The sequence below is a fragment of the Oncorhynchus mykiss genome, chromosome 15, assembly GCF_013265735.2.
Source record: "Oncorhynchus mykiss isolate Arlee chromosome 15, USDA_OmykA_1.1, whole genome shotgun sequence".
In the NCBI taxonomy this organism is placed as follows: Eukaryota; Metazoa; Chordata; class Actinopteri; order Salmoniformes; family Salmonidae; genus Oncorhynchus; species Oncorhynchus mykiss.
In genome coordinates, this window is record NC_048579.1 from 75731745 (window position 1) to 75758289 (window position 26545).

The 26545-nt window shown below is 42.0% G+C and overlaps 1 protein-coding gene across 2 annotated transcripts in view; it reads left to right on the plus strand.

Annotated features, from left to right (window-relative positions):
- The first annotated feature begins 404 nt into the window (after nucleotides 1–404).
- Nucleotides 405–26545, plus strand: part of LOC118938861 (glutamate receptor-interacting protein 1-like) — a 738669-nt gene continuing 712528 nt past the window's right edge. For both annotated transcript variants that reach the window (XM_036945416.1, XM_036945417.1), the window contains exon 1: nucleotides 405–792. In XM_036945416.1, coding sequence (XP_036801311.1) covers nucleotides 738–792 — 55 coding nt within the window. In that variant the 5' untranslated portion in view covers nucleotides 405–737. The remainder of the gene's footprint in view (nucleotides 793–26545) is intronic.

Consider the following 26545-nt stretch of genomic DNA (forward strand, 5'->3'; position numbering starts at 1 on the left):
TAATAAATCATCTCAACTAGAATGGCGTTAGTCGTGTTACGGATGACGTCATACTATGTAGTCTGCGGGGAGGAAAAAAAACCCGTGAGGGCTCCAGCCTGATACACATTGACATAAACAAAGGATCTAAAGATGACCGTCCACTAATACTGCCAACCAAGCTATTATATACCGGCCTTTCTTCTGATGAAATGTGTGTTACTACTAGGACTCTATAGGACTTGTCCTGTGCCGTTGAAAATGTCACCCACACCCCTTATTGAAGTTAATACATTAAACCGGGTAGGGCTCACTGCCTTTACCGCGTGGTCCAGACTAGACCACTTCTCAAAACCCATCCCTGCACCCTCCGATACAATAATATCACAGACAAATATGATGAATTACCAGTAATTCAGTTTTTGGTTGCCTTTCTGGCCACCTCACTGTATATCTAGATCGATTCCCATATCCCGAGGTTGAATAGGGCACCTTTTACTTCACGTTTTTTTTGACGTCGGGCCATTACATATAGGTTATTCTCTCTCGCAGAGCCCTAGCGCTCACCACAACGAGGCTGCGCCGTGGAGGGAGACACGGCGTTGAATTACACCGGCCACGGAAAAACAAGAAGACTCCGAGACAGTGTGTGTGTGTGGGGGGTATGTTCGCCAAGGAAACCTGTAGGCTACTCCTGAGATTGAAATGCGCCTGAGATTTATCTTTGAGACTTTCTGAATGCTCATACCGCTGAAAAGATGCCGGGTTGGAAGAAGAATATCCCCGCCTGTCTTCAGGCTGACCAAGAAGGAGGTAGGAACCTGCCTAAGCTTTATTTCATTTAGCCTGGCTCCGTGGCGCCTGTTTTCAACCACACATACTCTCATTATTGCTGAGCCTTCAGCGGTGTCGGTGTGTAGACGCCGCGACCACGGCAATTCACAATAAGTGAAAGTTCCGGCTTGTTGTTTTACGCGTTGATGTTTCCCGGAACAAGCTCGGTTTGGAATATCACCCAGGCTACAGTAGTAGCGGCGTGCACGACGCGTTGCTGGATTCATTCACAAACATGCAGCTAGCAAGTGTCAACTTTTATTTTTAGTTCATGCTTTTGTTTTCTCTGCCAGGGGTCTCGTCTTGGTGCTCGAGGCTCCGGTCTTTAGCGGTAGTGTTGGTTGGTGGGCCTCCGTCCAGATTGACTGTGCACTTGTCCGCCCAGCTCCTGTAGCCCAACACACGTCACCCTGCTCCATGCGGGTTGTTTTGTCCATAGAAGTAGCCTATGTAGGCTATGTGTTTCCTTGCTGTTGTCTAGGCTATGTGCTATTTGCAAGTTATGCCGACGCATATCCATATAATGACCATCGGTAATAAGACGTCTATAGTCCAGTCAGTAGAGAATAGTGTAGGCGGTTGCCTTGAGCTTTTTGTTCGCAATGTTTGTGTAATGAATGGCGGATAATGATCACGTTTCAGTCAGTGTCTCAATCCACTGCTATCATTCCCTCAGACTCTATAGTAGCCTATTCCCCTATTCCCAGCCCATGTGTTCAGTCAACTAAGGACCCTTCCGATACATTCCGATGACCAACAGCAGATCCATTTGATCAACAGAGAACAAGCTCTCTCTCTCTCTCTCTCTCTCTCTCTGGCACATGTGAAACGAGCATAAACCTGTTTTAGGCAGCACGTTTGTTACTTGCGCCGTGTCATACGGAATATATCAGGAAGTCTATGTTTGCATAACGATCATTATAGCCGGAGGGTAGGCATATTATACAGCCCCGTTTACCATTACCGTCATGATTTAACACCGGGGGCACCGCTGGGCTGTCTCATGAATATGGCTATGAAATGATGATTAATTCTCGGGTGTATTTAGTGTGATGTCATCAGTGATGTATTTGTCTGTTGTATTGGGGATACGATTGGTGGAATATCATGTGAAATATAGGCTTAGCTATAATGCATAGTCACACACACACACGCACACACACACACACACACACACACACACACACACACACACACACACACACACACACACACACACACACACACACACACACACACACACACACACACACACACACACACACACACACACACACACATGCCAGCTCAGTACAATATACTTTATTGCCACGCAACCAGAGTTGGTGGTATGTGTTTACAGGACAGCATGGTATCTCTGAAGGTTGGTGGTATGTGTTTACAGGACAGCATGGTATCTCTGAAGGTTGGTGGTATGTGTTTACAGGACAGCATGGTATCTCTGAAGGTTGGTGGTATGTGTTTACAGCACCTCATATAACATGTTGATTCTACATATACCCCCAGTCTCATATACCCCCAGTCTCATATACCCCCAGTCTCATATACCCCCAGTCTCATATACCCCCAGTCTCATATACCCCCAGTCTCATATACCCCCAGACTCATATACCCCCAGTCTCATATACCCCCAGTCTCATATACCCCCAGTCTCATATACCCCCAGACTCATATACCCCCAGTCTCATATACCCCCAGTCTCATATACCCCCAGACTCATATACCCCCAGTCTCATATACCCCCAGACTCATATACCCCCAGTCTCATATACCCCCAGTCTCATATACCCCCAGTCTCATATACCCCCAGTCTCATATACCCCCAGACTCATATACCCCCAGTCTCATATACCCCCAGTCTCATATACCCCCAGTCTCATATACCCCCAGACTCATATGCCCCCAGTATCATATACCCCCAGTCTCATATACCCACAGTCTCATATACCCCCAGTCTCATATACCCCCAGACTCATATACCCCCAGTCTCATATACCCCCAGACTCATATACCCCCAGTATCATATACCCCCAGTCTCATATACCCCCAGTCTCATATACCCCCAGTCTCATATACCCCCAGACTCATATACCCCCAGTCTCATATACCCCAAGTCTGATATACCCCCAGTCTCATATACCCCCAGTCTCATATACCCCCTGTCTCATATACCCCCAGTCTCATATACCCCCAGTCTCATATACCCCCAGTCTCATATACCCTCAGTCTCATATACCCCCAGTATCACTGACCCCCAGTCTCATATACCCCCAGTATCATATACCCCCAGTCTCATATACCCTATAGTAGTGCACTAATGCACCCTATTCCCTATAGTAGTGCACTAATGCACCCGATTCCCTAGAGTAGTGCAGTAATGCACCCTATTCCCTATAGTACTGCGCTAATGCACCCTATTCCCTATAGTAGTGCACGAATGCACCCTATTCCCTATAGTAGTGCACTAATGCACCCTATTCCCTATAGTAGTACACTTATGCACCCTATTCCCTATAGTACTGCGCTAATGCACCCTATTCCCTATAGTAGTTCACTAATGCACCCTATTCCCTATAGTAGTGCACTAATGCACCCTATTCCCTATAGTAGTTGCACTAATGCACCCTATTCCCTATAGTAGTGCACTAATGCACCCTATTTCCTGTAGTAGTGCACTAATGCACCCTATTTCCTATAGTAGTGCACTAATGCACCCTATTCTCTATAGTAGTGCGTTAATGCACCCTATTTCCTATAGTAGTGCGCTAATGCACCCTATTTCCTATAGTAGTGCACTAATGCACCCTATTCCCTATAGTAGTGCACTAATGCACCCAATTCCCTATAGTAGTGCACTAATGCACCCTATTCCCTATAGTAGTGCACTAATGCACCATATTTCCTATAGTAGTGCACTAATGCACCCTATTCTCTATAGTAGTGCGCTAATGCACCCTATTCTCTATAGTAGTGCACTAATGCACCCTATTCCCTATAGTAGTGCACTAATGCACCCTATTTCCTATAGTAGTGCACTAATGCACCCTATTCCCTATAGTAGTGCACTAATGCACCCTATTCCCTATAGTAGTGCACTAATGCACCCTATTCCCTATAGTAGTGCACTAATGCACCCTATTCCCTATAGTACTGCACTAATGCACCCTATTCCCTATAGTAGTGCACTAATGCACCCTATTTCCTATAGTAGTGCACTAATGCACCCTATTCCCTATAGTAGTGCACTAATGCACCCTATTCCCTATAGTAGTGCACTAATGCACCCTATTCCCTATAGTAGTGCACTAATGCACCCTATTCCCTATAGTAGTGGTGGATGTAGGTCCATGTCAAACCTGGCAGTTATTTCAGCTCTGTGGGGTCTAATATTCAGAATAGACGAGCTAAAGCGTAACCTTGTAGTTCATAAACTGTCTGTCTTTGACCAGTAAATAAGATAGATGGTCCATTAGAATCCCAACACCCGGGTCGATAAGGAGAGGAGGAGCATCTCTTCACAGTGGCTGGCGTAGGAAAACCCTAGCGTGCTTTATGGTCAACTGCACGAGTTCATAGCTTCATACTGGCATGTGGTTGTGTTTCTTAGAAAATCATAATTGACCATAGACCACTGTTCCCGCAACGCCACGTGGGTGATTTTCCTCCTAAAGTTTTCAGAGATTTTTTTTTTAAGAACACAGGCAAAAATCAGCTCCAATACATTTTAGTTTCGTAAATCTGTAAATTTGTTCCAATATATATCCCCATGCATATTTATTTTATTTGACCTTTATTTAACTAGGCAAGTCAGTTAAGAACAAATTCTTATTGACAATGACGTCTGTTCAGGGGAAGAACGACAGATTTGTACCTTGTCAGCTCAGGGATTTGAGCTTGCAACCTTCTGGTTACTAGTCCAACGCTCTAACCACTAGGTTACCTGCCTCTAACCACTAGGTTACCTGCCTCTAACCACTAGGCTACCCTCCCTCTAACCACTAGGGTACCTGTCTCTAACCACTAGGCTACCCTGCCTCTAACCACTAGGCTACCCTCCCTCTAACCACTAGGCTACCCTGCCTCTAACCACTAGGGTACCTGTCTCTAACCACTAGGCTACCCTGCCTCTAACCACTAGGCTACCCTCCCTCTAACCACTAGGCTACCCTGCCTCTAACCACTAGGCTACTCTGCCGATCTGATCTTATACAAATGTAAACAAGGATTGTGTTTTAGTCAGGTATTATATCAGTTTGGGCTTCTTGCCGTCAATTTGCATTGCGTTTCCCAGCTGTCCGACCATCCACTCCATCTGGCAGATGAGTCCAGCTGTAGACTCAACTAGGCCCTTAATTCATGTCTTAGTGGTCAGATACATTGATTCATGTGGTTTGTAGTATTAATGGTTCATGTCATGTATGTCTGGGTGATACAGGTATACCAGTATGGATTTTTAACAATACCGGCTATAACCATATTTTGATATAGTGCTATTTGAGAAGTGTACACACACACACGCACACGCACACGCACACACACACACACACACACTCTGAGAGTTCATATTTCACTGTGACTTTTGCACCGTGCTTGACTAAACTTGGCTCGTTCCGCACCGCAGTACAGAGCTGCTGAAAGATCAATGTGTTTGGCTTTCACAGATATTCCTCCTCTGAGAGAAAAGGAATAAGCATAGTGTGCCAGTCAGGTGGCATATCTATTCATTCACACACTCTTTCATGTGGAGGAATGCAGTAGAGATAGAAACCCGAGCCCAGCTCTATCTTAGCCTGTTCAACCTCTATGTCAAGATAACTGTAGAAATGAAACCCCAGCTGTATCTTAGCCTGTTCAACCACTATGTCAAGATAACTGTAGAAATGAAAGCCCAGCTCTATCTTAGCCTGTTCAACCACTATGTCAAGATAACTGTTGAAATGACAGTCCAGCTGTATCTTAGCCTGTTCAACCACTATGTCAAGATAACTGTAGAAATGAAACCCCAGCTGTATCTTAGCCTGTTCAACCACTATGTCAAGATAACTGTAGAAATGAAAGCCTAGCTCTATCTTAGCCTGTTCAACCACTATGTCAAGATAACTGTAGAAATGAAAGCCCAGCTCTATCTTAGCCTGTTCAACCACTATGTCAAGATAACTGTGTAGAAATGAAAGCCCAGCTCTATCTTAGCCTGTTCAACCACTATGTCAAGATAACTGTAGAAATGAAAGCCCAGCTCTATCTTAGCCTGTTCAACCACTATGTCAAGATAACTGTTGAAATGAAAGCCTAGCTCTATCTTAGCCTGTTCAACCACTATGTCAAGATAACTGTAGAAATGAAAGCCCAGCTGTATCTTAGCCTGTTCAACCACTATGTCAATATAACTGTAGAAATGAAAGCCCAGCTGTATCTTAGACTGTTCAACCACTATGTCAAGATAACTGTAGAAATGAAAGCCCAGCTCTATCTTAGCCTGTTCAACCACTATGTCAAGATAACTGTAGAAATGACAGCCCAGCTCTATCTTAGCCTGTTCAACCACTATGTCAAGATAACTGTAGAAATGAAAGCCCAGCTCTATCTTAGCCTGTTCAACCACTATGTCAAGATAACTGTAGAAATGACAGCCCAGCTGTATCTTAGACTGTTCAACCTCTATGTCAAGATAACTGTGTTGAAATGAAAGCCCAGCTCTATCTTAGCCTGTTCAACCACTATGTCAAGATAACTGTGTTGAAATGAAAGCCCAGCTCTATCTTAGCCTGTTCAACCACTATGTCAAGATAACTGTAGAAATGACAGCCCTGTTGTATCTTAGCCTGTTCAACCACTATGTCAAGATAACTGTAGAAATGACAGCCCAGCTGTATCTTAGCCTGTTCAACCACTATGTCAAGATAACTGTGTTGAAATGACAGCCCAGCTCTATCTTAGCCTGTTCAACCACTATGTCAAGATAACTGTAGAAATGAAAGCCCAGCTGTATCTTAGCCTGTTCAACCTCTATGTCAAGATAACTGTAGAAATGAAAGCCCAGCTCTATCTTAGCCTGTTCAACCACTATGTCAAGATAACTGTAGAAATGAAAGCCCAGCTGTATCTTAGCCTGTTCAACCTCTATGTCAAGATAACTGTTGGTGGATAACGAGGTATGAGAGTAGGCCCAGTCTGCTACCCAAATTACACACTATTCCCTATTGAGTGCCTTTACTTTAGACCAAGGCCCATAGTGCCAAGGAGGAGACATACGGATGCTTGGGAGTGTAGTCCTGTGTTTGTGTGTGTGTGTGTGTGTGTCCTTACCAATATCTGGCCTTAAGGGTGACACTTCTACACATCAAGGATGGTTCCATGATTGAATAAAGTGACATCACACAGGCCCCCTTGTGAATGAGGCGTGGTCACCACTACTACTGTCACGCTCAAGAACATGTGTTGATACCAAACGGACTTGTACAAGGTTACTGCTAAGCCTCACTAGTGAGTGTCTAGACACATTTTAGAGGTAATTTGTTGGAGTCAAGGATTCTTGTTTTGCCAAGGACAGGCCGAGTTTGGGTATAGGCTCTGGCTATAACTCTGTGAACACATTGGTTGGCCTTAGACTCACTCACTCAGTGTAGGGGACTTTGTTGGCCTGGTTCTGAGTTCACTCTGAGTAGACTTTGGTTGGCCCTGGCTGTGAGTTCACTCTGAGTAGACTTTGGTTGGCCCTGGCTGTGAGTTCACTCTGAGTAGACTTTGGTTGGCCCTGGTTCTGAGTTCACTCTGTGTCGACTTTGGTTGGCCCTGGCTGTGAGTTCACTCTGTGTCGACTTTGGTTGGCCCTGACTGTGTCGACTTTGGTTGGCCCTATAAGCCGTTGTCAGATGCTTCCCTGCCTCCCTCCAGCCAGCCTGCCAGTCAGTCTTCCTGATCCTCTGCAGTGCAGCTATGCAATGAGGTGTGTGTGTGTGTGTGTGTGTGTGTGTGTGCAGCTCTGCAATGTGGCATGTAATCGGGTTGAGGGGAGCCCGGGGTGTGGGCGGTCACAGCTCGCTCTGCGGTAACAAAGCACAGGATTGTGGGTAGAAGATTCAGAGTATAGAATCTAAGGTGCATCTGTTTAGGGCCAGATAGCTTTTCCAATTTGCTCTGTTTTTTTGTTAATTCTTTCCAATGTGTCAAGTAATTATCTTTTTGTTTTCTCATGATTTGGTTGGGTCTAATTGTGCTGTTGTCCTGGGGCTCTGTGAGGTGTGTTTGTGTTTGTGAACAGAGCCCCAGGACCAGCTTGCTTAGGGGACTCTTCTCCAGGTTCATCTCTCTGTAGGTGATGGCTTTGTTGTGGAAGGTTTGGGAATCGCTTCCTTTTAGGTGGTTGTAGAATTGAACGGCTCCTTTCTGGATTTTGATAATTAGTGGGTATCGGCCTAATTCTGCTCTGCATGCATTATTTGGTGTTCTACGTTGTACACGGAGGATATTTTTGCAGAATTCTGCATGCAGAGACTCAATTTGGTGTTTGTCCCATTTTGTGTGTTCTTGGTTTAGATCGCCAGATCGTAATCTGGATGTTGTAGTTCCCTGTTCGGTTTGATGGCGCAGAAGGCCCTTCTTACCTTGTCTCAGATATTTTACAGCCTTATGGAAGTTACCTGTGGTGTTGGTGTTTCTCTCTCTCTCTCTTATGAGCAGATCAAATCTGGGCCTTGTTTTTAACCAGATTTCAGTCTGAATTGGTTAAAATGACCCCGTTACAACAGTTAATACACCATGAGGAACACTGAGATAAGAGGGAGTCAGAGTTTTAATTTTAATTTTATTTTCTCACCCTGTCACCCTGTCACTCTGTCACTCTGTCACCCTGTCACCCTGTCACTCTGTCACTCTGTCACTCTGTCACCCTGTCACCCTGTTACCCCACTCTGTCGCTCTATCACCCTGTCACCCTGTCACCCTGTCACTCTGTCACTCTGTCACTCTGTCACCCTGTCACCCTGTCACCCTGTCACTCTGTCACTCTGTCACTCTGTCACTCTGTCACCCTGTCACCCTGTCACTCTGTCACCCTGTCACCCTGTCACCCCACTCTGTCGCTCTGTCACCCTGTCACCCTGTCACTATGTCATCCCGCTCTGTCGCTCTGTCACCCTGTCACCCTGTCACCCCGCTCTGTCGCTCTGTCACCCTGTCACCCCGCTCTGTCGCTCTGTCACCCTGTCACCCCGCTCTGTCGCTCTGTCACCCTGTCACTCCGCTCTGTCGCTCTGTCACCCTGTCACTCTGTCACTCTGTCACCCTGTCACTCTGTCATTCTGTCACTCTGTCATTCTGTCACCCTGTCACTCTGTCACTCTGTCACCCTGTCACTCTGTCATTCTGTCACTCTGTCACCCTGTCACTCTGTCACCCTGTCACCCTGTCACCCCGCTCTGTCACCCTGTCACCCCGCTCTGTCACCCTGTCACTCTGTCACCCTGTCACTCTGTCACCCTGTCACCCTGTCACTCTGTCACTCTGTCACCCTGTCACTCTGTCACCCTGTCGCCCTGTCACCCTGTCACTCTGTCACCCCACTCTGTCACTCTGTCACTCTGTCACCCTGTCACCCTGTCATTCTGTCACCCTGTCACTCTGTCACTCTGTCACTCTGTCACCCTGTCACTCTGTCACTCTGTCACTCTGTCACCCTGTCACTCTGTCACCCTGTCACCCTGTCGCTCTGTCACTCTGTCACTCTGTCACCCTGTCACCCTGTCACTCTGTCACTCTGTCACTCTGTCACCCTGTCACCCTGTCACTCTGTCGCCCTGTCACCCTGTCACTCTGTAATTAGGCTTCTCCAAGCTCTGATGCTGCTGATGGTCATTAGTAGCCTACCAAACTTGCTGGTCATTAGTAGCCTATCAAACTGGCTAACTGTCTGGTACTCAGCACTCTATTGTCCCTCTAATCACTCTGACATCAATGCAAATGTAATGGAAAATCTAATCAAACACTTCATGAGCGCCCAAGAGCTCATGTTGAGCAACATTTCTGTAGGCTATGCAACTGTGTGAGAAAACAGAGTGATGGCCTCTATTAAAAAGAGGATGATCCCATCAGATTTCTATAGGCTAGACCTACTATATTTATGTCTCAACTTTCCTAATATTAAGCAAATACGAAGCACATAGCTTCTCTTTACAACAGGAGTATAGCTTCTCTTTTACAACAGGAGTATAGCTTCTCTTTACAACAGGAGTATAGCTTCTCTTTACAACAGGAGTATAGCTTCTCTTTACAACAGGAGTATAGCTTCTCTTTACAACAGGAGTATAGCTTCTCTTTACAACAGGAGTATAGCTTCTCTTTACAACAGGAGTATAGCTTCTCTTTACAACAGGAGTATAGCTTCTCTTTTACAACAGGAGTATAGCTTCTCTTTTACAACAGGAGTATAGCTTCTCTTTTACAACAGGAGTATAGCTTCTCTTTTACAACAGGAGTATAGCTTCTCTTTACAACAGGAGTGTAGCTTCTCTTTACAACAGGAGTATAGCTTCTCTTTTACAACAGGAGTATAGCTTCTCTTTACAACAGGAGTATAGCTTCTCTTTTACAACAGGAGTATAGCTTCTCTTTTACAACAGGAGTATAGCTTCTCTTTTACAACAGGAGTATAGCTTCTCTTTTACAACAGGAGTATAGCTTCTCTTTACAACAGGAGTACAGCTTCTCTTTACAACAGGAGTATAGCTTCTCTTTACAACAGGAGTATAGCTTCTCTTTTACAACAGGAGTGTAGCTTCTCTTTTACAACAGGAGTATAGCTTCTCTTTACAACAGGAGTATAGCTTCTCTTTACAACAGGAGTATAGCTTCTCTTTACAACAGGAGTATAGCTTCTCTTTACAACAGGAGTATAGCTTCTCTTTACAACAGGAGTATAGCTTCTCTTTTACAACAGGAGTATAGCTTCTCTTTTACAACAGGAGTATAGCTTCTCTTTACAACAGGAGTATAGCTTCTCTTTACAACAGGAGTATAGCTTCTCTTTACAACAGGAGTATAGCTTCTCTTTTACAACAGGAGTATAGCTTCTCTTTTACAACAGGAGTATAGTTTCTCTTTACAACAGGAGTATAGCTTCTCTTTACAACAGGAGTATAGCTTCTCTTTTACAACAGGAGTATAGCTTCTCTTTACAACAGGAGTATAGCTTCTCTTTTACAACAGGAGTATAGCTTCTCTTTACAACAGGAGTATAGCTTCTCTTTACAACAGGAGTATAGCTTCTCTTTACAACAGGAGTATAGCTTCTCTTTTACAACAGGAGTATAGCTTCTCTTTTACAACAGGAGTATAGCTTCTCTTTTACAACAGGAGTATAGCTTCTCTTTTACAACAGGAGTATAGCTTCTCTTTTACAACAGGAGTATAGCTTCTCTTTTACAACAGGAGTATAGCTTCTCTTTACAACAGGAGTATAGCTTCTCTTTTACAACAGGAGTATAGCTTCTCTTTACAACAGGAGTATAGCTTCTCTTTACAACAGGAGTATAGCTTCTCTTTTACAACAGGAGTATAGCTTCTCTTTACAACAGGAGTACAGCTTCTCTTTACAACAGGAGTACAGCTTCTCTTTACAACAGGAGTATAGCTTCTCTTTACAACAGGAGTATAGCTTCTCTTTACAACAGGAGTATAGCCTACCTGGCTGTCATGTAAATGAACCACGGGAAAAGCTTCCTCTGTTTGTCCGCTGCCCCTGTTTCGAGACAGGTGCAATATAAATGGTCCATTCTAAATCAAAACAAATTTCACACGTATATTATTTAGTACAGTGGGGCAAAAAAAGTATTTAGTCAGCCACCAATTGTGCAAGTTCTCCCACTTAAAAAGATGAGAGAGGCCTGTAATTTTCATCGTAGGTACACTTCAACTATGACAGACAAAATGAGAGTAAAAAATCCAGAAAATCACATTGTAGGATTTTTTTATGAATTTATTTAGTATATGTAAAGACCAGATTAAATCAAGAATAGTGTGATGGGTGACAACATTAGCCCATCACTTGTGAATGATGCCCAGCTTAAGACAAGAAACAAACATGCTTTTTTTTGTGTGTGTGTGCGACTTTTTCAAATTGTAGTCGCACACCTCGTGAAGCCTAGCCCCATAGGTCTATATGTTTTCATAAGGTGTGTATCAACATCTAAAGTGGCCAAATAACTTCTTAAACTGCAGCTCATTAATCCGCTTTACAACGGGGTGTAGGACCTAACTGGCCAACATACGTGTGAGTTTGGGGGGGGGGCATTGTAATGCGTTGCTACTGGCGGCAGAGAAGTCAGGCGCAGGAGAGCGGAAACTCATTTACAGCCGCTGTGTTTAACAACCCTAACCATAACCCACAGAAGGATAATAATAAACGGGTCAAACAAAACCCGGTCAATACCAGCATACCGTTGCACAAGCACTACAACAAACAATTACCCACAAGGACATGGTGGGGGGGGGGGGGGACAGAGGGTTAAATACACAACGTGTAATTGATGGAATTGGAACCAGGTGTGATGGAAGACAAGACAAAACCAATGGAAAATGAAAAGTGGATCGGGCGATGGCTAGAAGGTCGGCGACGTCGAACACCGCCTGAACAAGGAGAGGGACCGACCTCGGCGGAAGTCGTGACAATCATTTTCACCATAAAAATGCACCTTTATAATAAAAGCATTACATGCGTTTGTTGTCACTTTTGATAATGGTGTTTTCCTGCTAATGGAACTTTCGCGCCTTTAGCCTCCTGACGTGTGCTCAATGCTGAGGTAATAATCTGAAGAAATAGCATAATAGTGTATCAACATTTTAAGCTAAACGTTTAAGCTATATAAACCTTTAAGCTCTCTAAACTAAACCTTTAAGCTATCTAAACTAAACCTTTAAGCTATCTAAATGTTTAAGCTATCTAAATGTTTAAGCTATCTAAACTAAATGTTTAAGCTATCTAAACATTTAAGCTATCTAAACTAAACATTTAAGCTATCTAAACTAAATGTTTAAGCTATCTAAACTAAATGTTTAAGCTATCTAAACATTTAAGCTATCTAAACGTTTAAGCTATCTAAACTAAACATTTAAGCTATCTAAACATTTAAGCTATCTAAACTAAATGTTTAAGCTATCTAAACATTTAAGCTATCTAAACATTTAAGCTATCTAAACTAAACATTTAAGCTATCTAAACATTTAAGCTATCTAAATGTTTAAGCTATCTAAACTAAACGTTTAAGCTATCTAAATGTTTAAGCTATCTGAACTAAACATTTAAGCTATCTAAACATTTAAGCTATATAAACATTTAAGCTATCTAAACTAAATGTTTAAGCTATCTAAACATTTAAGCTATCTAAACGTTTAAGCTATCTAAATATTTAAGCTATCTAAACTAAACAATTAAGCTATCTAAACTAAATGTTTAAGCTATCTAAACATTTAAGCTATCTAAACGTTTAAGCTATCTAAACTAAACATTTAAGCTATCTAAACATTTAAGCTATCTAAACTAAACATTTAAGCTATCTAAACATTTAAGCTATCTAAACATTTAAGCTATCTAAACTAAACATTTAAGCTATCTAAACATTTAAGCTATCTAAACATTTAAGCTATCTAAACGAAATGTTTAAGCTATCTAAACGAAATGTTTAAGCTATCTAAACGAAATGTTTAAGCTATCTAAACTAAATGTTTAAGCTATCTAAACTAAATGTTTAAGCTGTCTAAACATTTAAGCTATCTAAACATTTAAGCTATCTAAACGTTTAAGCTATCTAAACATTTAAGCTATCTAAACATTTAAGCTATCTAAATGTTTAAGCTATCTAAACTAAATGTTTAAGCTATCTAAACTAAATGTTTAAGCTATCTAAACTAAATGTTTAAGCTATCTAAACATTTAAGCTATCTAAACATTTAAGCTATCTAAACTAAACATTTAAGCTATCTAAACGTTTAAGCTATCTAAACATTTAAGCTATCTAAATGTTTAAGCTATCTAAACTAAATGTTTAAGCTATCTAAACGTTTAAGCTATCTAAACTAAATGTTTAAGCTATCTAAACATTTAAGCTATCTAAACGTTTAAGCTATCTAAACTAAATGTTTAAGCTACCTAAACATTTAAGCTATCTAAACATTTAAGCTATCTAAACATTTAAGCTATCTAAACTAAACATTTAAAAGCTCTGAAAATATACTTTATGAAATTACATTGCTGCTATTTATTACTAAATTATAATGCTACTTTACTACTTTGAAATTCTATCTGGTGCTGAAAATGAGACATGCTGCTATTTGATTTGGTTTGATGTTAGATGTAATGTATGTGACTCTCTTTTTGTTTCTTCTCTGTCATAATGAGGTCCTAAGGTCATAATGAGGTCATAATGATGTCCTAAGGTCATAATGAGGTCCTAAGGTCATAATGAGGTCATAATGATGTCCTAAGGTCATAATGAGGTCATAATGATGTCCTAAGGTCATTATGATGTCCTAAGGTCATAATGAGGTCATAATGATGTCCTAAGGTCATAATGAGGTCATAAGGATGTCCTAAGGTCATAATGCTGTCCTAAAGTCATAATGAGGCCCTAAGGTCATCATGAGGTCATAATGAGGTCCTAAGGTCATAATGAGGTCATAATGAGGTCCTAAGGTCATAATGAGGCCACAATGATGCCCTAAGGTCATAATGATGTCATAAGGTCTTAATGAGGTCATAATGATGCCCTAAGATCATAATGATGTCATAATGATGTCCTAAGGTCATAATGATGTCATAAGGTCATAATGAGGTCATAATGATGCCCTAAGGTCATAATGATGTCATAATGATGTCCTAAGGTCATAATGATGTCATTAGGTCATAATGAGGTCATAATGATGCCCTAAGGTCATAATGATGTCATAATGATGTCCTAAGGTCGTAATGATGTCATAAGGTCATAATGAGGTCATAATGATGCCCTAATGTCATAATGATGTCATAAGGTCTGAATGATGTCATAATGATATCCTAAGGTCATAATGATGTCATAATGATGCCCTAAGGTCATAATGATGTCATAATGATGTCCTAAGGTCATAATGATGTCCTAAGGTCATAATGATGTCATAATGATGCCCTAAGGTCATAGCTGTCCTAAGGTCTGTTTCACACAGACTGCCACTGTGTGAAACTGTGTCGGATATTAAGTCTTACTACTGTAGTAGTACAGTAGGAGTAGTAAAGTAGTGGTTACTACTACTATAGTACTGTAGAGGGAGTCAAATGTCAACATTCTGACTTAGAATTATAATATGAGGACTATACTGACTTTATGTAGTGTCCTCATTTCCTGCTGGCTTCCTTACACCTTCCCCCTGTATAGCCTCTCCTCTCCTCTCCTCTCCTCTCCTCTCCTCTCCTCTCCTCTCCTCTCCTCTCCTCTCCTCTCCTCCACCCTGTATAGCCCCTAAGGCCTCTCCTCTCCTCCACCATGTATAGCCCCTAAGGCCTCTCCTCTCCTCTCCTCTCCTCTCCTCTCCTCTCCTCTCCTCTCCTCTCCTCCACCCTGTATCGCCCCTAAGTCCTCTCCTCTCCTCTCCTCCTCTCCTCCCCTCCTCCACTCAACCATGTGATTAAAGAGGACACCTGTGGCCAGGTCCTATTGTGTGTCATTAATTAGTTTAAGAACCTGCAGAGTTCTCTGTCCCGTTCTAACTCTCAGAGGAACTCTGCTTGATGTGGATCAAGTCCCCACAGGTTATTATAATAATCTACTACAGCTTTTGAAGTCAGGTGGGACACTGTCCGCGACAGAAAAATAAAAATAGTGTTTCAGTGCAGTTAGATACCTGAAGGACGCATTGAATGTGACCGGTACTCCTAGCGGTTTAGAGAGCGTTGGCCCAGTAACCGAAAGGCCGTCGGTTCGAATCCCCGAGCTGACTAGGTTTAAAAAATAAATAAAAATAAATCTGTCAATGTGCCCTTGAGCAAGGCACTTAACCCTAATGGCTCCGTGGTTGCCGTCAATAATGGCTGATCCCTGGCTGTGACCCCGGTGTCTCAGGGGGAGTGGGATATGCAACAAACCAAAAAATAAGTTTGTCCTTATGAAATAGGACAAATGGAAGCACCCACCTAATGAATATTATTATACATAAAGATCTGTTATATTGTGTACGTAGCTGATTTCTGCACGTTGTTAAATTAATGGGACTGTTAAGAATGGAAAACTCTATCGTGAATGATAGAAGAAAGTATTTCTTTGCCTCTTGACTGAAGGACATTTCATTATTATTGTTGGATGAAGAATTTAAAAGAAGGATATTTACATTTTTTGTTGTTGTTGTTGTCAAACACAACGTTGTTTTATGGCTCTCTCTTTTCCACGTCGAACTGATTCCTCCTCTGGGTCTCCACATAGTCTCTTAGAGATCAACGTTCTCAAAATTCACCTCAGAAATACTTCCGTTGTTGTTTACCACGTCTTTATAGTCAACGTTTTGATCTCACTGGCTCAACAATTAATACATAAACTGTCTTTGAAACGTTTCCCGCCCACAGAGTTGTAAAGCAACAGTATGTAGCTTTGTAAGTTGCAGTTTGTAACTATAGCAACAAAATATAACAAAGAACAAGAAACCAACCACCTTCGCTGAAAAGTTGAAGGACGCCTTTTAGTCGTTTGAAAAAGAGCTGACTGGTGTTTGATTTTCATTTTTCATTTCATTTTTCTAAAGATACATTTTCTTCAGTAGTGACAGTCAGCAGCAGCTGAAAACTCCATTCAGGTCATAGCTACCTCAGTCATAGTTACCTCAGTCATAGTTACCTCAGTCATAGCTACCTCAGTCATAGCTACCTCAGTCATAGCTACTTCAGTCATAGCTACCTCAGTCATAGCTACCTCAGTCATAGTTACCTCAGTCATAGTTACCTCAGTCATAGTTACCTCAGTCATAGCTACCTCAGTCATAGTTACCTCAGTCATAGCCTCCTCAGTCATAGTTACCTCAGTCATAGTTACCTCAGTCATAGCCTCCTCAGTCATAGTTACCTCAGTCATAGTTACCTCAGTCATAGTTACCTCAGTCATAGTTACCTCAGTCATAGCCTCCTCAGTCATAGTTACCTCAGTCATAGTTACCTCAGTCATAGCCTCCTCAGTCATAGTTACCTCAGTCATAGTTACCTCAGTCATAGTTACCTCAGTCATAGCCTCCTCAGTCATAGTTACCTCAGTCATAGTTACCTCAGTCATAGCTACCTCAGTCATAGTTACCTCAGTCATAGTTACCTCAGTCATAGTTACCTCAGTCATAGCCTCCTCAGTCATAGTTACCTCAGTCATAGTTACCTCAGTCATAGTTACCTCAGTCATAGCTACCTCAGTCATAGTTACCTCAGTCATAGTTACCTCAGTCATAGTTACCTCAGTCATAGCCTCCTCAGTCATAGTTACCTCAGTCATAGTTACCTCAGTCATAGTTACCTCAGTCATAGCTACCTCAGTCATAGTTACCTCAGTCATAGTTACCTCAGGTCATAGTTACCTCAGTCATAGTTACCTCAGTCATAGTTACCTCAGGTCATAGTTACCTCAGTCATAGTTACCTCAGGTCATAGTTACCTCAGTCATAGCTACCTCAGGCCATAGCTACCTCAGTCATAGCTACCTCAGTCATAGCTACCTCAGTCATAGTTACCTCAGCCATAGCTACCTCAGTCATAGCTACCTCAGTCATAGCTACCTCAGTCATAGCTACCTCAGCCATAGTTACCTCAGGCCATAGCTACCTCAGCCATAGCAAGAGCAACAACAGAATTTCCCTCGGATGAAAACACGGGTTATCCAAGTCAAGTGCTTGAATGATTTGCTTTTGGAAAAATAATTTGTTTTTCTCACTTCAGTCAGAACTGAAACTGCTGCTCGACTTGGGTCTTATTCACGGCTGGAGCGAGTGCCAACATGTCTCAATCCACAAAGACCGTACGGGAAGTTGCATTCAGGGCTCGTCTCGCTGGAGGCAGTGAAAAAGGTTTTCCCTCTTTCCCCCTCCGTCCGTACCACTTGAAACACACGAGAGGAAAAATGGAGAATGGAGAGGGGAACCATTTTTAAAATGTCATCTAATTCTAGAATGCCACGATGTTCCGTCTCAAATAGGACTGACTCCTCCAATCGTCTACACTGTGTGTATACTGAGGGAGGATGGAGGGCTGCTTCCATAGGGCTCAAAGCTAGTGCGCTATGTAGAAGGGTCGGGGGGGCTGGGGGGGAGGGGTCAATTCCATTTAAATTCCAGTCAATCCATGAAGTACACTCTCTCCCCTTTGTGGAGGACACAGCGAACATTACAAAGACCATATCGGACTGGGATCTCTGAATGTGATGAGTGTCCGGTCTGGAGCCGTTAGAGAACACAGCCAACGCCATGGTAACAACACAGACAATAACCTTGAGAGCAGCAAGACAGCAGGCCTCAGGGTGGAGTCACAAATGTCACTCCCATTCCCCTCTGTTCCCTGGTCAAAAGTAGTGCACTACATAGGGAATGTGGTGCCATTTGGGACCTCCCCCAGACTGTTCAGTAATGTATCAGGGATTTGCTGAACGTGCTCCTGGACAACTCACTGGTGGAACCACTCGACCTCGTGACATTTGGGGTCGTCTGGGTCGACCGAGGAGGGAATCAGCTCCTGATTGGAATACTGCTGATACTGTTCCCCTGGGGGATTCTGGGTTTTTTTAGATTCCTTGTACAACCAGGGGTCAACCTGCTGTGAACTGACAACCAGACACCGTGGGCTTGTCCAGGCAGCTGCTGGGTGATGGGGGGGGGGGGGGGGGGGGGGTTGAGAGAGACTGGGACTGTGTGTCTGTGGTGGGGGGTGATGTTTGAGAGAGACTGGGACTGTGTGTCTGTGGTGGGGGGTGATGTTTGAGAGAGACTGGGACTGTGTGTCTGTGGTGGGGGGTGGAGGGTGATGTGTGGCTGTGGTGGGGGGGTGATGTGTGTCTGTGGTGGGGGGGGTGATGTGTGTCTGTGTGGCTGTGGTGGGGGGGTGATGTGTGTCTGTGGTGGGGGGTGATGTGTGGCTGTGGTGGGGGGGTGATGTGTGTCTGTGGTGGGGGGTGATGTGTGTCTGTGGTGGGGGGTGATGTGTGTCTGTGTGGCTGTGGTGGGGGGGTGATGTGTGTCTGTGGTGGGGGAGTGATGTGTGTCTGTGTGTCTGTGGTGGGGGGGTGATGTGTGTCTGTGGTGGGGGGTGGTGGGGGGGTGATGTGTGGCTGTGTGTCTGTGTGTCTGTGGTGGGGGGGTGATGTGTGGCTGTGGTGGGGGGTGATGTGTGGCTGTGGTGGGGGGTGATGTGTGTCTGTGTGTCTGTGGTGGGGGGTGGTGGGGGGTGATGTGTGTCTGTGTGTCTGTGGTGGGGGGTGATGTGTGTCTGTGGTGGGGGGTGGTGGGGGGGTGATGTGTGTCTGTGTGGCTGTGGTGGGGGGTGATGGGGGGGGTGATGTGTGTCTGTGTAGCTGTGGTGGGGGGGTGATGTGTGGCTGTGTGGCTGTGGTGGGGATGGGGGGGTGATGAGTGGCTGTGATGGAATTGATCTTTCTGACGAGGCTCTGACCGGTTTGTTTTTAGTGCTATAAGTCACATTTACAGAAGTGTGTGTGTGTGTGTGTGTGTGTGTGTGTGTGTGCCGCCACTCAAATGGGAAATCTGTTCATAGAGAAGGTGTTGGGATAAGAGGATACTTCACCTTCAGCATCACTGTCACCATGGTGATGAGTTAGAAGGCCTCAGCATCACTGTCACCGTGGTGATGAGTTAGAAGGCCTCAGCATCACTGTCACCGTGGTGATGAGCATCACTAATCAGCACCCAGCGTCTCCCTGGTGATTTAGGATCAAGGGTCAGAGAGTAATGGCTCAACACACACCGTACACACACACACTGTTCAAACACACACACACGCACACACACACACACACACACACACACACACACACACACACACACACACACACACACACACACACACACACACACACACACACACACACACACACACACACATACACACACACACACATACACACACACACACACACACACACACACACACACACACACACACACACACACACACACACACACACACACATACACACACATATACACACACACACACACACACACACACACACACACACACACACACACACACACACACACACACACACACACACACACACATACACACACACACACACACACACACACATTGTACAAACACACACACACACACACACGCAAATACACACCGCACACACACACGGTGAGGTGAGAGAGTAATGAGTCCATGTGCTGCTTGTGACACAGCGACAGATAAAGACCTCGTCTCTGGGTCACGAGAGTAACTCATAAATCACTGTTTATATTCACTTCAGATAAATCACACTGGTGTTTTATATTCTGATCGCTAGATGTCCCCTCAGATGTTCTCTAGCCCCAATTATCTCCCCTAATTAATGTTTAAAACAAAAAACGAATCAAATGAATCAACGTGATGGAAAAGCCTCCATGTAGCAGACTGAGCTGAGCCATACCAAACGGCACCCTATTCCCTACATAGTGCACTACTTTGGACAATGGCCCATAGGATCTGATCCAAAGTAGTTCACCATGTAGGGAATAGGGTGCCATTCGGGATACAAACAGACAGAGTGTCGCCCTGCTCTGTCTGCTGAATGAAGGCTTTGACATCACGTGGATTCATTCGTTTTTTGTTTTAATAAAACATTAATTAAGGGAGATAATTGGTTGCTAGGAAACATCTGACGGGACATCTAGTTGAAGTGAGTATAAACAGTGATTTATGAGTTAGTTGAAGTGAATATTAACAGTGATTTATGAGTTAGTTGAAGTGAATATAAACACCAATGTGATTTATGAGTTAGCTGAAGTGAGTATAAACAGTGATTTATGAGTTAGTTGAAGTGAGTATAAACAGTGATTTATGAGTTAGTTGAAGTGAGTATAAACAGTGATTTATGAGTTAGTTGAAGTGAATATAAACACCAATGTGATTTATGAGTTAGTTGAAGTGAGTATAAACAGTGATTTATGAGTTAGTTGAAGTGAATATTAACAGTGATTTAAGAGTTAGTTGAATTGAGTATAAACAGTGATTTATGAGTTAGTTGAAGTGAATATAAACACCAATGTGATTTATGAGTTAGTTGAAGTGAGTATAAACAGTGATTTATGAGTTAGTTGAAGTGAATATTAACAGTGATTTAAGAGTTAGTTGAAGTGAATATTAACAGTGATTTAAGAGTTAGTTGAAGTGAGTATAAACAGTGATTTATGAGTTTGTCACACCCTGGTCAAAGTATTTTGTGTTTATCTTTATTTATTTGGTCAGGCCAGGGTGTGGCATGGGTTTGTGTATGTGGTGTGTATATATGGGGATTGTAGCTAGTGGGGTGTTCTAGCTAAGTCTATGGCTGTCTGAAGTGGTTCTCAATCAGAGGCAGGTGTTTATCGTTGTCTCTGATTGGGAACCATATTTAGGCAGCCATATTCTTTGAGTTTGTCGTGGGTGATTGTCCTTATTGTCCTTAGTGTTAGTTTGCACCAGTTTAGGCTGTTTCGGTTTTCATTACGTTTATTATTTTGCACTGTTTGTATTTAGATTCGTGTTGCTATAGTCACAATAAACATGGATCGTAATCTACACGCCGCATTTTGGTCCGACTCTCCTTCTCATAAAGAAAACCGTTACAGAGTTAGTTGAAGTGAATATAAACACCAATGTGATTTATGAGTTAGTTGAAGTGAGTATAAACAGTGATTTATGAGTTAGTTGAAGTGAATATTAACAGTGATTTATGAGTTAGTTGAAGTGAATATAAACAGTGATTTATGAGTTAGTTGAAGTGAATATAAACAGTGATTTATGAGTTAGTTGAAGTGAATATAAACACCAATGTGATTTATGAGTTAGTTGAAGTGAGTATAAACACCAATGTGATTTATGAGTTAGTTGAAGTGACTATAAACAGTGATTTATGAGTTAGTTGAAGTGAGTATAAACAGTGATTTATGAGTTAGTTGAAGTGAGTATAAACAGTGATTCATGAGTTAGTTGAAGTGAGTATAAACAGTGATTTATGAGTTATCTGAACTGAAGATTAACAGTGATTTATGAGTTAGTTGAAGTGAATATAAACACCAATATGATTTATGAGTTAGTTGAAGTGAGTATAAACAGTGATTTATGAGTTAGTTGAAGTGAATATTAACAGTGATTTATGAGTTAGTTGAAGTGAGTATAAACAGTGATTTATGAGTTAGTTGAAGTGAGTATAAACAGTGATTTATGAGTTAGTTGAAGTGAATATAAACAGTGATTTATGAGTTAGTTGAAGTGAAGATTAACACTGATTTATGAGTTAGTTGAAGTGAAGATTAACAGTGATTTATGAGTTAGTTGAAGTGAAGATTAACAGTGATTTATGAGTTAGTTGAAGTGAAGATTAACAGTGATTTATGAGTTAGTTGAAGTGAAGATTAACAGTGATTTATGAGTTAGTTGAAGTGAATATTAACAGTGATTTAAGAGTTAGTTGAAGTGAATATTAACAGTGATTTAAGAGTTAGTTGAAGTGAATATTAACAGTGATTTATGAGTTAGTTGAAGTGAATATTAACAGTGATTTAAGAGTTAGTTGAAGTGAGTATAAACAGTGATTTATGAGTTAGTTGAAGTGAATATAAACACCAATGTGATTTATGAGTTAGTTGAAGTGAGTATAAACAGTGATTTATGAGTTAGTTGAAGTGAGTATAAACAGTGATTTATGAGTTAGTTGAAGTGAATATAAACACCAATGTGATTTATGAGTTAGTTGAAGTGAGTATAAACAGTGATTTATGAGTTAGTTGAAGTGAATATTAACAGTGATTTATGAGTTAGTTGAAGTGAATATAAACAGTGATTTATGAGTTAGTTGAAGTGAATATAAACAGTGATTTATGAGTTAGTTGAAGTGAATATAAACACCAATGTGATTTATGAGTTAGTTGAAGTGAGTATAAACAGTGATTTATGAGTTAGTTGAAGTGAGTATAAACAGTGATTTATGAGTTAGTTGAAGTGAATATAAACACCAATGTGATTTATGAGTTAGTTGAAGTGAGTATAAACAGTGATTTATGAGTTAGTTGAAGTGAATATTAACAGTGATTTATGAGTTAGTTGAAGTGAATATAAACAGTGATTTATGAGTTAGTTGAAGTGAATATAAACAGTGATTTATGAGTTAGTTGAAGTGAATATAAACACCAATGTGATTTATGAGTTAGTTGAAGTGACTATAAACAGTGATTTATGAGTTAGTTGAAGTGAGTATAAACAGTGATTCATGAGTTAGTTGAAGTGAGTATAAACAGTGATTTATGAGTTATCTGAACTGAAGATTAACAGTGATTTATGAGTTAGTTGAAGTGAATATAAACACCAATATGATTTATGAGTTAGTTGAAGTGAGTATAAACAGTGATTTATGAGTTAGTTGAAGTGAATATTAACAGTGATTTATGAGTTAGTTGAAGTGAGTATAAACAGTGATTTATGAGTTAGTTGAAGTGAGTATAAACAGTGATTTATGAGTTAGTTGAAGTGAATATAAACAGTGATTTATGAGTTAGTTGAAGTGAAGATTAACAGTGATTTATGAGTTAGTTGAAGTGAAGATTAACACTGATTTATGAGTTAGTTGAAGTGAAGATTAACAGTGATTTATGAGTTAGTTGAAGTGAAGATTAACAGTGATTTATGAGTTAGTTGAAGTGAAGATTAACAGTGATTTATGAGTTAGTTGAAGTGAAGATTAACAGTGATTTATGAGTTAGTTGAAGTGAAGATTAACAGTGATTTATGAGTTAGTTGAAGTGAAGATTAACAGTGATTTATGAGTTAGTTGAAGTGAGTATAAACAGTGATTTATGAGTTAGTTGAAGTGAAGATTAACAGTGATTTATGAGTTAGTTGAAGTGAAGATTAACAGTGATTTATGAGTTAGTTGAAGTGAAGATTAACAGTGATTTATGAGTTAGTTGAAGTGAGTATAAACAGTGATTTATGAGTTAGTTGAAGTGAGTATAAACAGTGATTTATGAGTTAGTTGAAGTGAGTATAAACAGTGATTTATGAGTTAGTTGAAGTGAAGATTAACAGTGAAATGGTGGCATCGCAGGTAGAAATACAAGGTCATTCTATGTCCATACTGATCACTTGTCACGACTCCTACCGAAGGTAGCTCCCCTTCCTGTTTGGGTGGCGCTCGGCGGTCGTCGTCACCGGCCTACTAGCTGTTACTTTCCCCTTCCTGTTTGGGTGGCGCTTGGCGGTCGTCGTCACCGGCCTACTAGCTGCCATGGATCCCTTTCCCACCTTTCTCTTTATTGGTTTATCAGAGAGGACCAGACTGGACCAGACTGATAGAGAAACACACAGAGAGGACCAGACTGGACCAGACTGATAGAGAAACACACAGAGAGGACCAGACTGGACCAGTCTGATAGAGAAACACACAGAGAGAACCAGACTGGACCAGTCTGATAGAGAAACACACAGAGAGGACCAGACTGGACCAGACTGATAGAGAAACACACAGAGAGGACCAGACTGGACCAGACTGATAGAGAAACACACAGAGAGGACCAGACTGGACCAGACTGATAGAGAAACACACAGAGAGGACCAGACTGGACCAGACTGATAGAGAAACACACAGAGCGGACCAGACTGGACCAGACTGATAGAGAAACACACAGAGAGGACCAGACTGGACCAGACTGATAGAGAAACACACAGAGAGGACCAGACTGGACCAGGCGGATAGAGAAAGACACAGAGAGAACCAGACTGGACCAGGCTGTACACTGCAGGTGAGGCAGGGTAGTGTACGTTTCTTCCAGGCTTTTCTCTGGTCCTCGTTGATTGTTAGTGAGCTGTGTGAGCCGAGGACAGGGCAGCAGGATGATTATAGGATTATGATGATTCTGCTATCAGAGTATTTATCCTGCGGTGAGATGTGTTGAGATCTTAGTATGCAAAGTCATCTCTGAGCCCCTTACTGCCCTCAGATACGTTGTCTGAATCCCAAATAGCACCCTATTCCCTATATAGTGCACTACTTTAGACTAGGGCTCATAGGAATCTTCCTGGTCTAAAGTAGTGCCCTACATAGGGAATAGGGTGCCATTTGGGACAAAACATTTTTTAGCACGTAACAACAATTTGCCAGAAGTATGAAGCCAGCGATGGTCGTTGTTGAGATTGTTTGTTATGTAGAATGTGAGTATGAAAGACGATGGAGGACAACCTTGGCTGTAACTCTGTAGTCTATAGAGACACCAGGCCAACCCAGATACATTATATAACTCTGTAGTCTATAGAGACACCAGGCCAACCCAGATACATTATATAACTCTGTAGTCTATAGAGACACCAGGCCAACCCAGATACATTATATAACTCTGTAGTCTGTAGAGACACCAGGCCAACCCAGATATATTATATAACTCTGTAGTCTGTAGAGAGACACCAGGCCAACCCATATACATTATATAACTCTGTAGTCTGTAGAGAGACACCAGGCCAATCCAGATACATTATATAACTCTGTAGTCTGTAGAGACACCAGGCCAACCCAGATACATTATATAACTCTGTAGTCTATAGAGACACCAGGCCAACCCAGATACATTATATAACTCTGTAGTCTATAGAGACACCAGGCCAACCCAGATACATTATATAACTCTGTAGTCTATAGAGACACCAGGCCAACCCAGATACATTATATAACTCTGTAGTCTATAGAGACACCAGGCCAACCCAGATACATTATATAACTCTGTAGTCTATAGAGACACCAGGCCAACCCAGATACATTATATAACTCTGTAGTCTATAGAGACACCAGGCCAACCCAGATACATTATATAACTCTGTAGTCTGTAGAGACACCAGGCCAACCCAGATACATTATATAACTCTGTAGTCTATAGAGACACCAGGCCAACCCAGATACATTATATAACTCTGTAGTCTATAGAGACACCAGGCCAACCCAGATACATTATATAACTCTGTAGTCTATAGACACCAGGCCAACCCAGATACATTATATAACTCTGTAGTCTATAGACACCAGGCCAACCCAGATACATTATATAACTCTGTAGTCTATAGACACCAGGCCAACCCAGATACATTATATAACTCTGTAGTCTATAGAGACACCAGGCCAACCCAGATACATTATATAACTCTGTAGTCTATAGAGACACCAGGCCAACCCAGATACATTATATAACTCTGTAGTCTATAGAGACACCAGGCCAACCCAGATACATTATATAACTCTGTAGTCTGTAGAGAGACCAGGCCAACCCAGATACATTATATAACTCTGTAGTCTATAGACACCAGACCAACCCAGATACATTATATAACTCTGTAGTCTATAGAGACACCAGGCCAACCCAGATACATTATATAACTCTGTAGTCTATAGAGACACCAGGCCAACCCAGATACATTATATAACTCTGTAGTCTATAGACACCAGGCCAACCCAGATACATTATATAACTCTGTAGTCTATAGAGACACCAGGCCAACCCAGATACATTA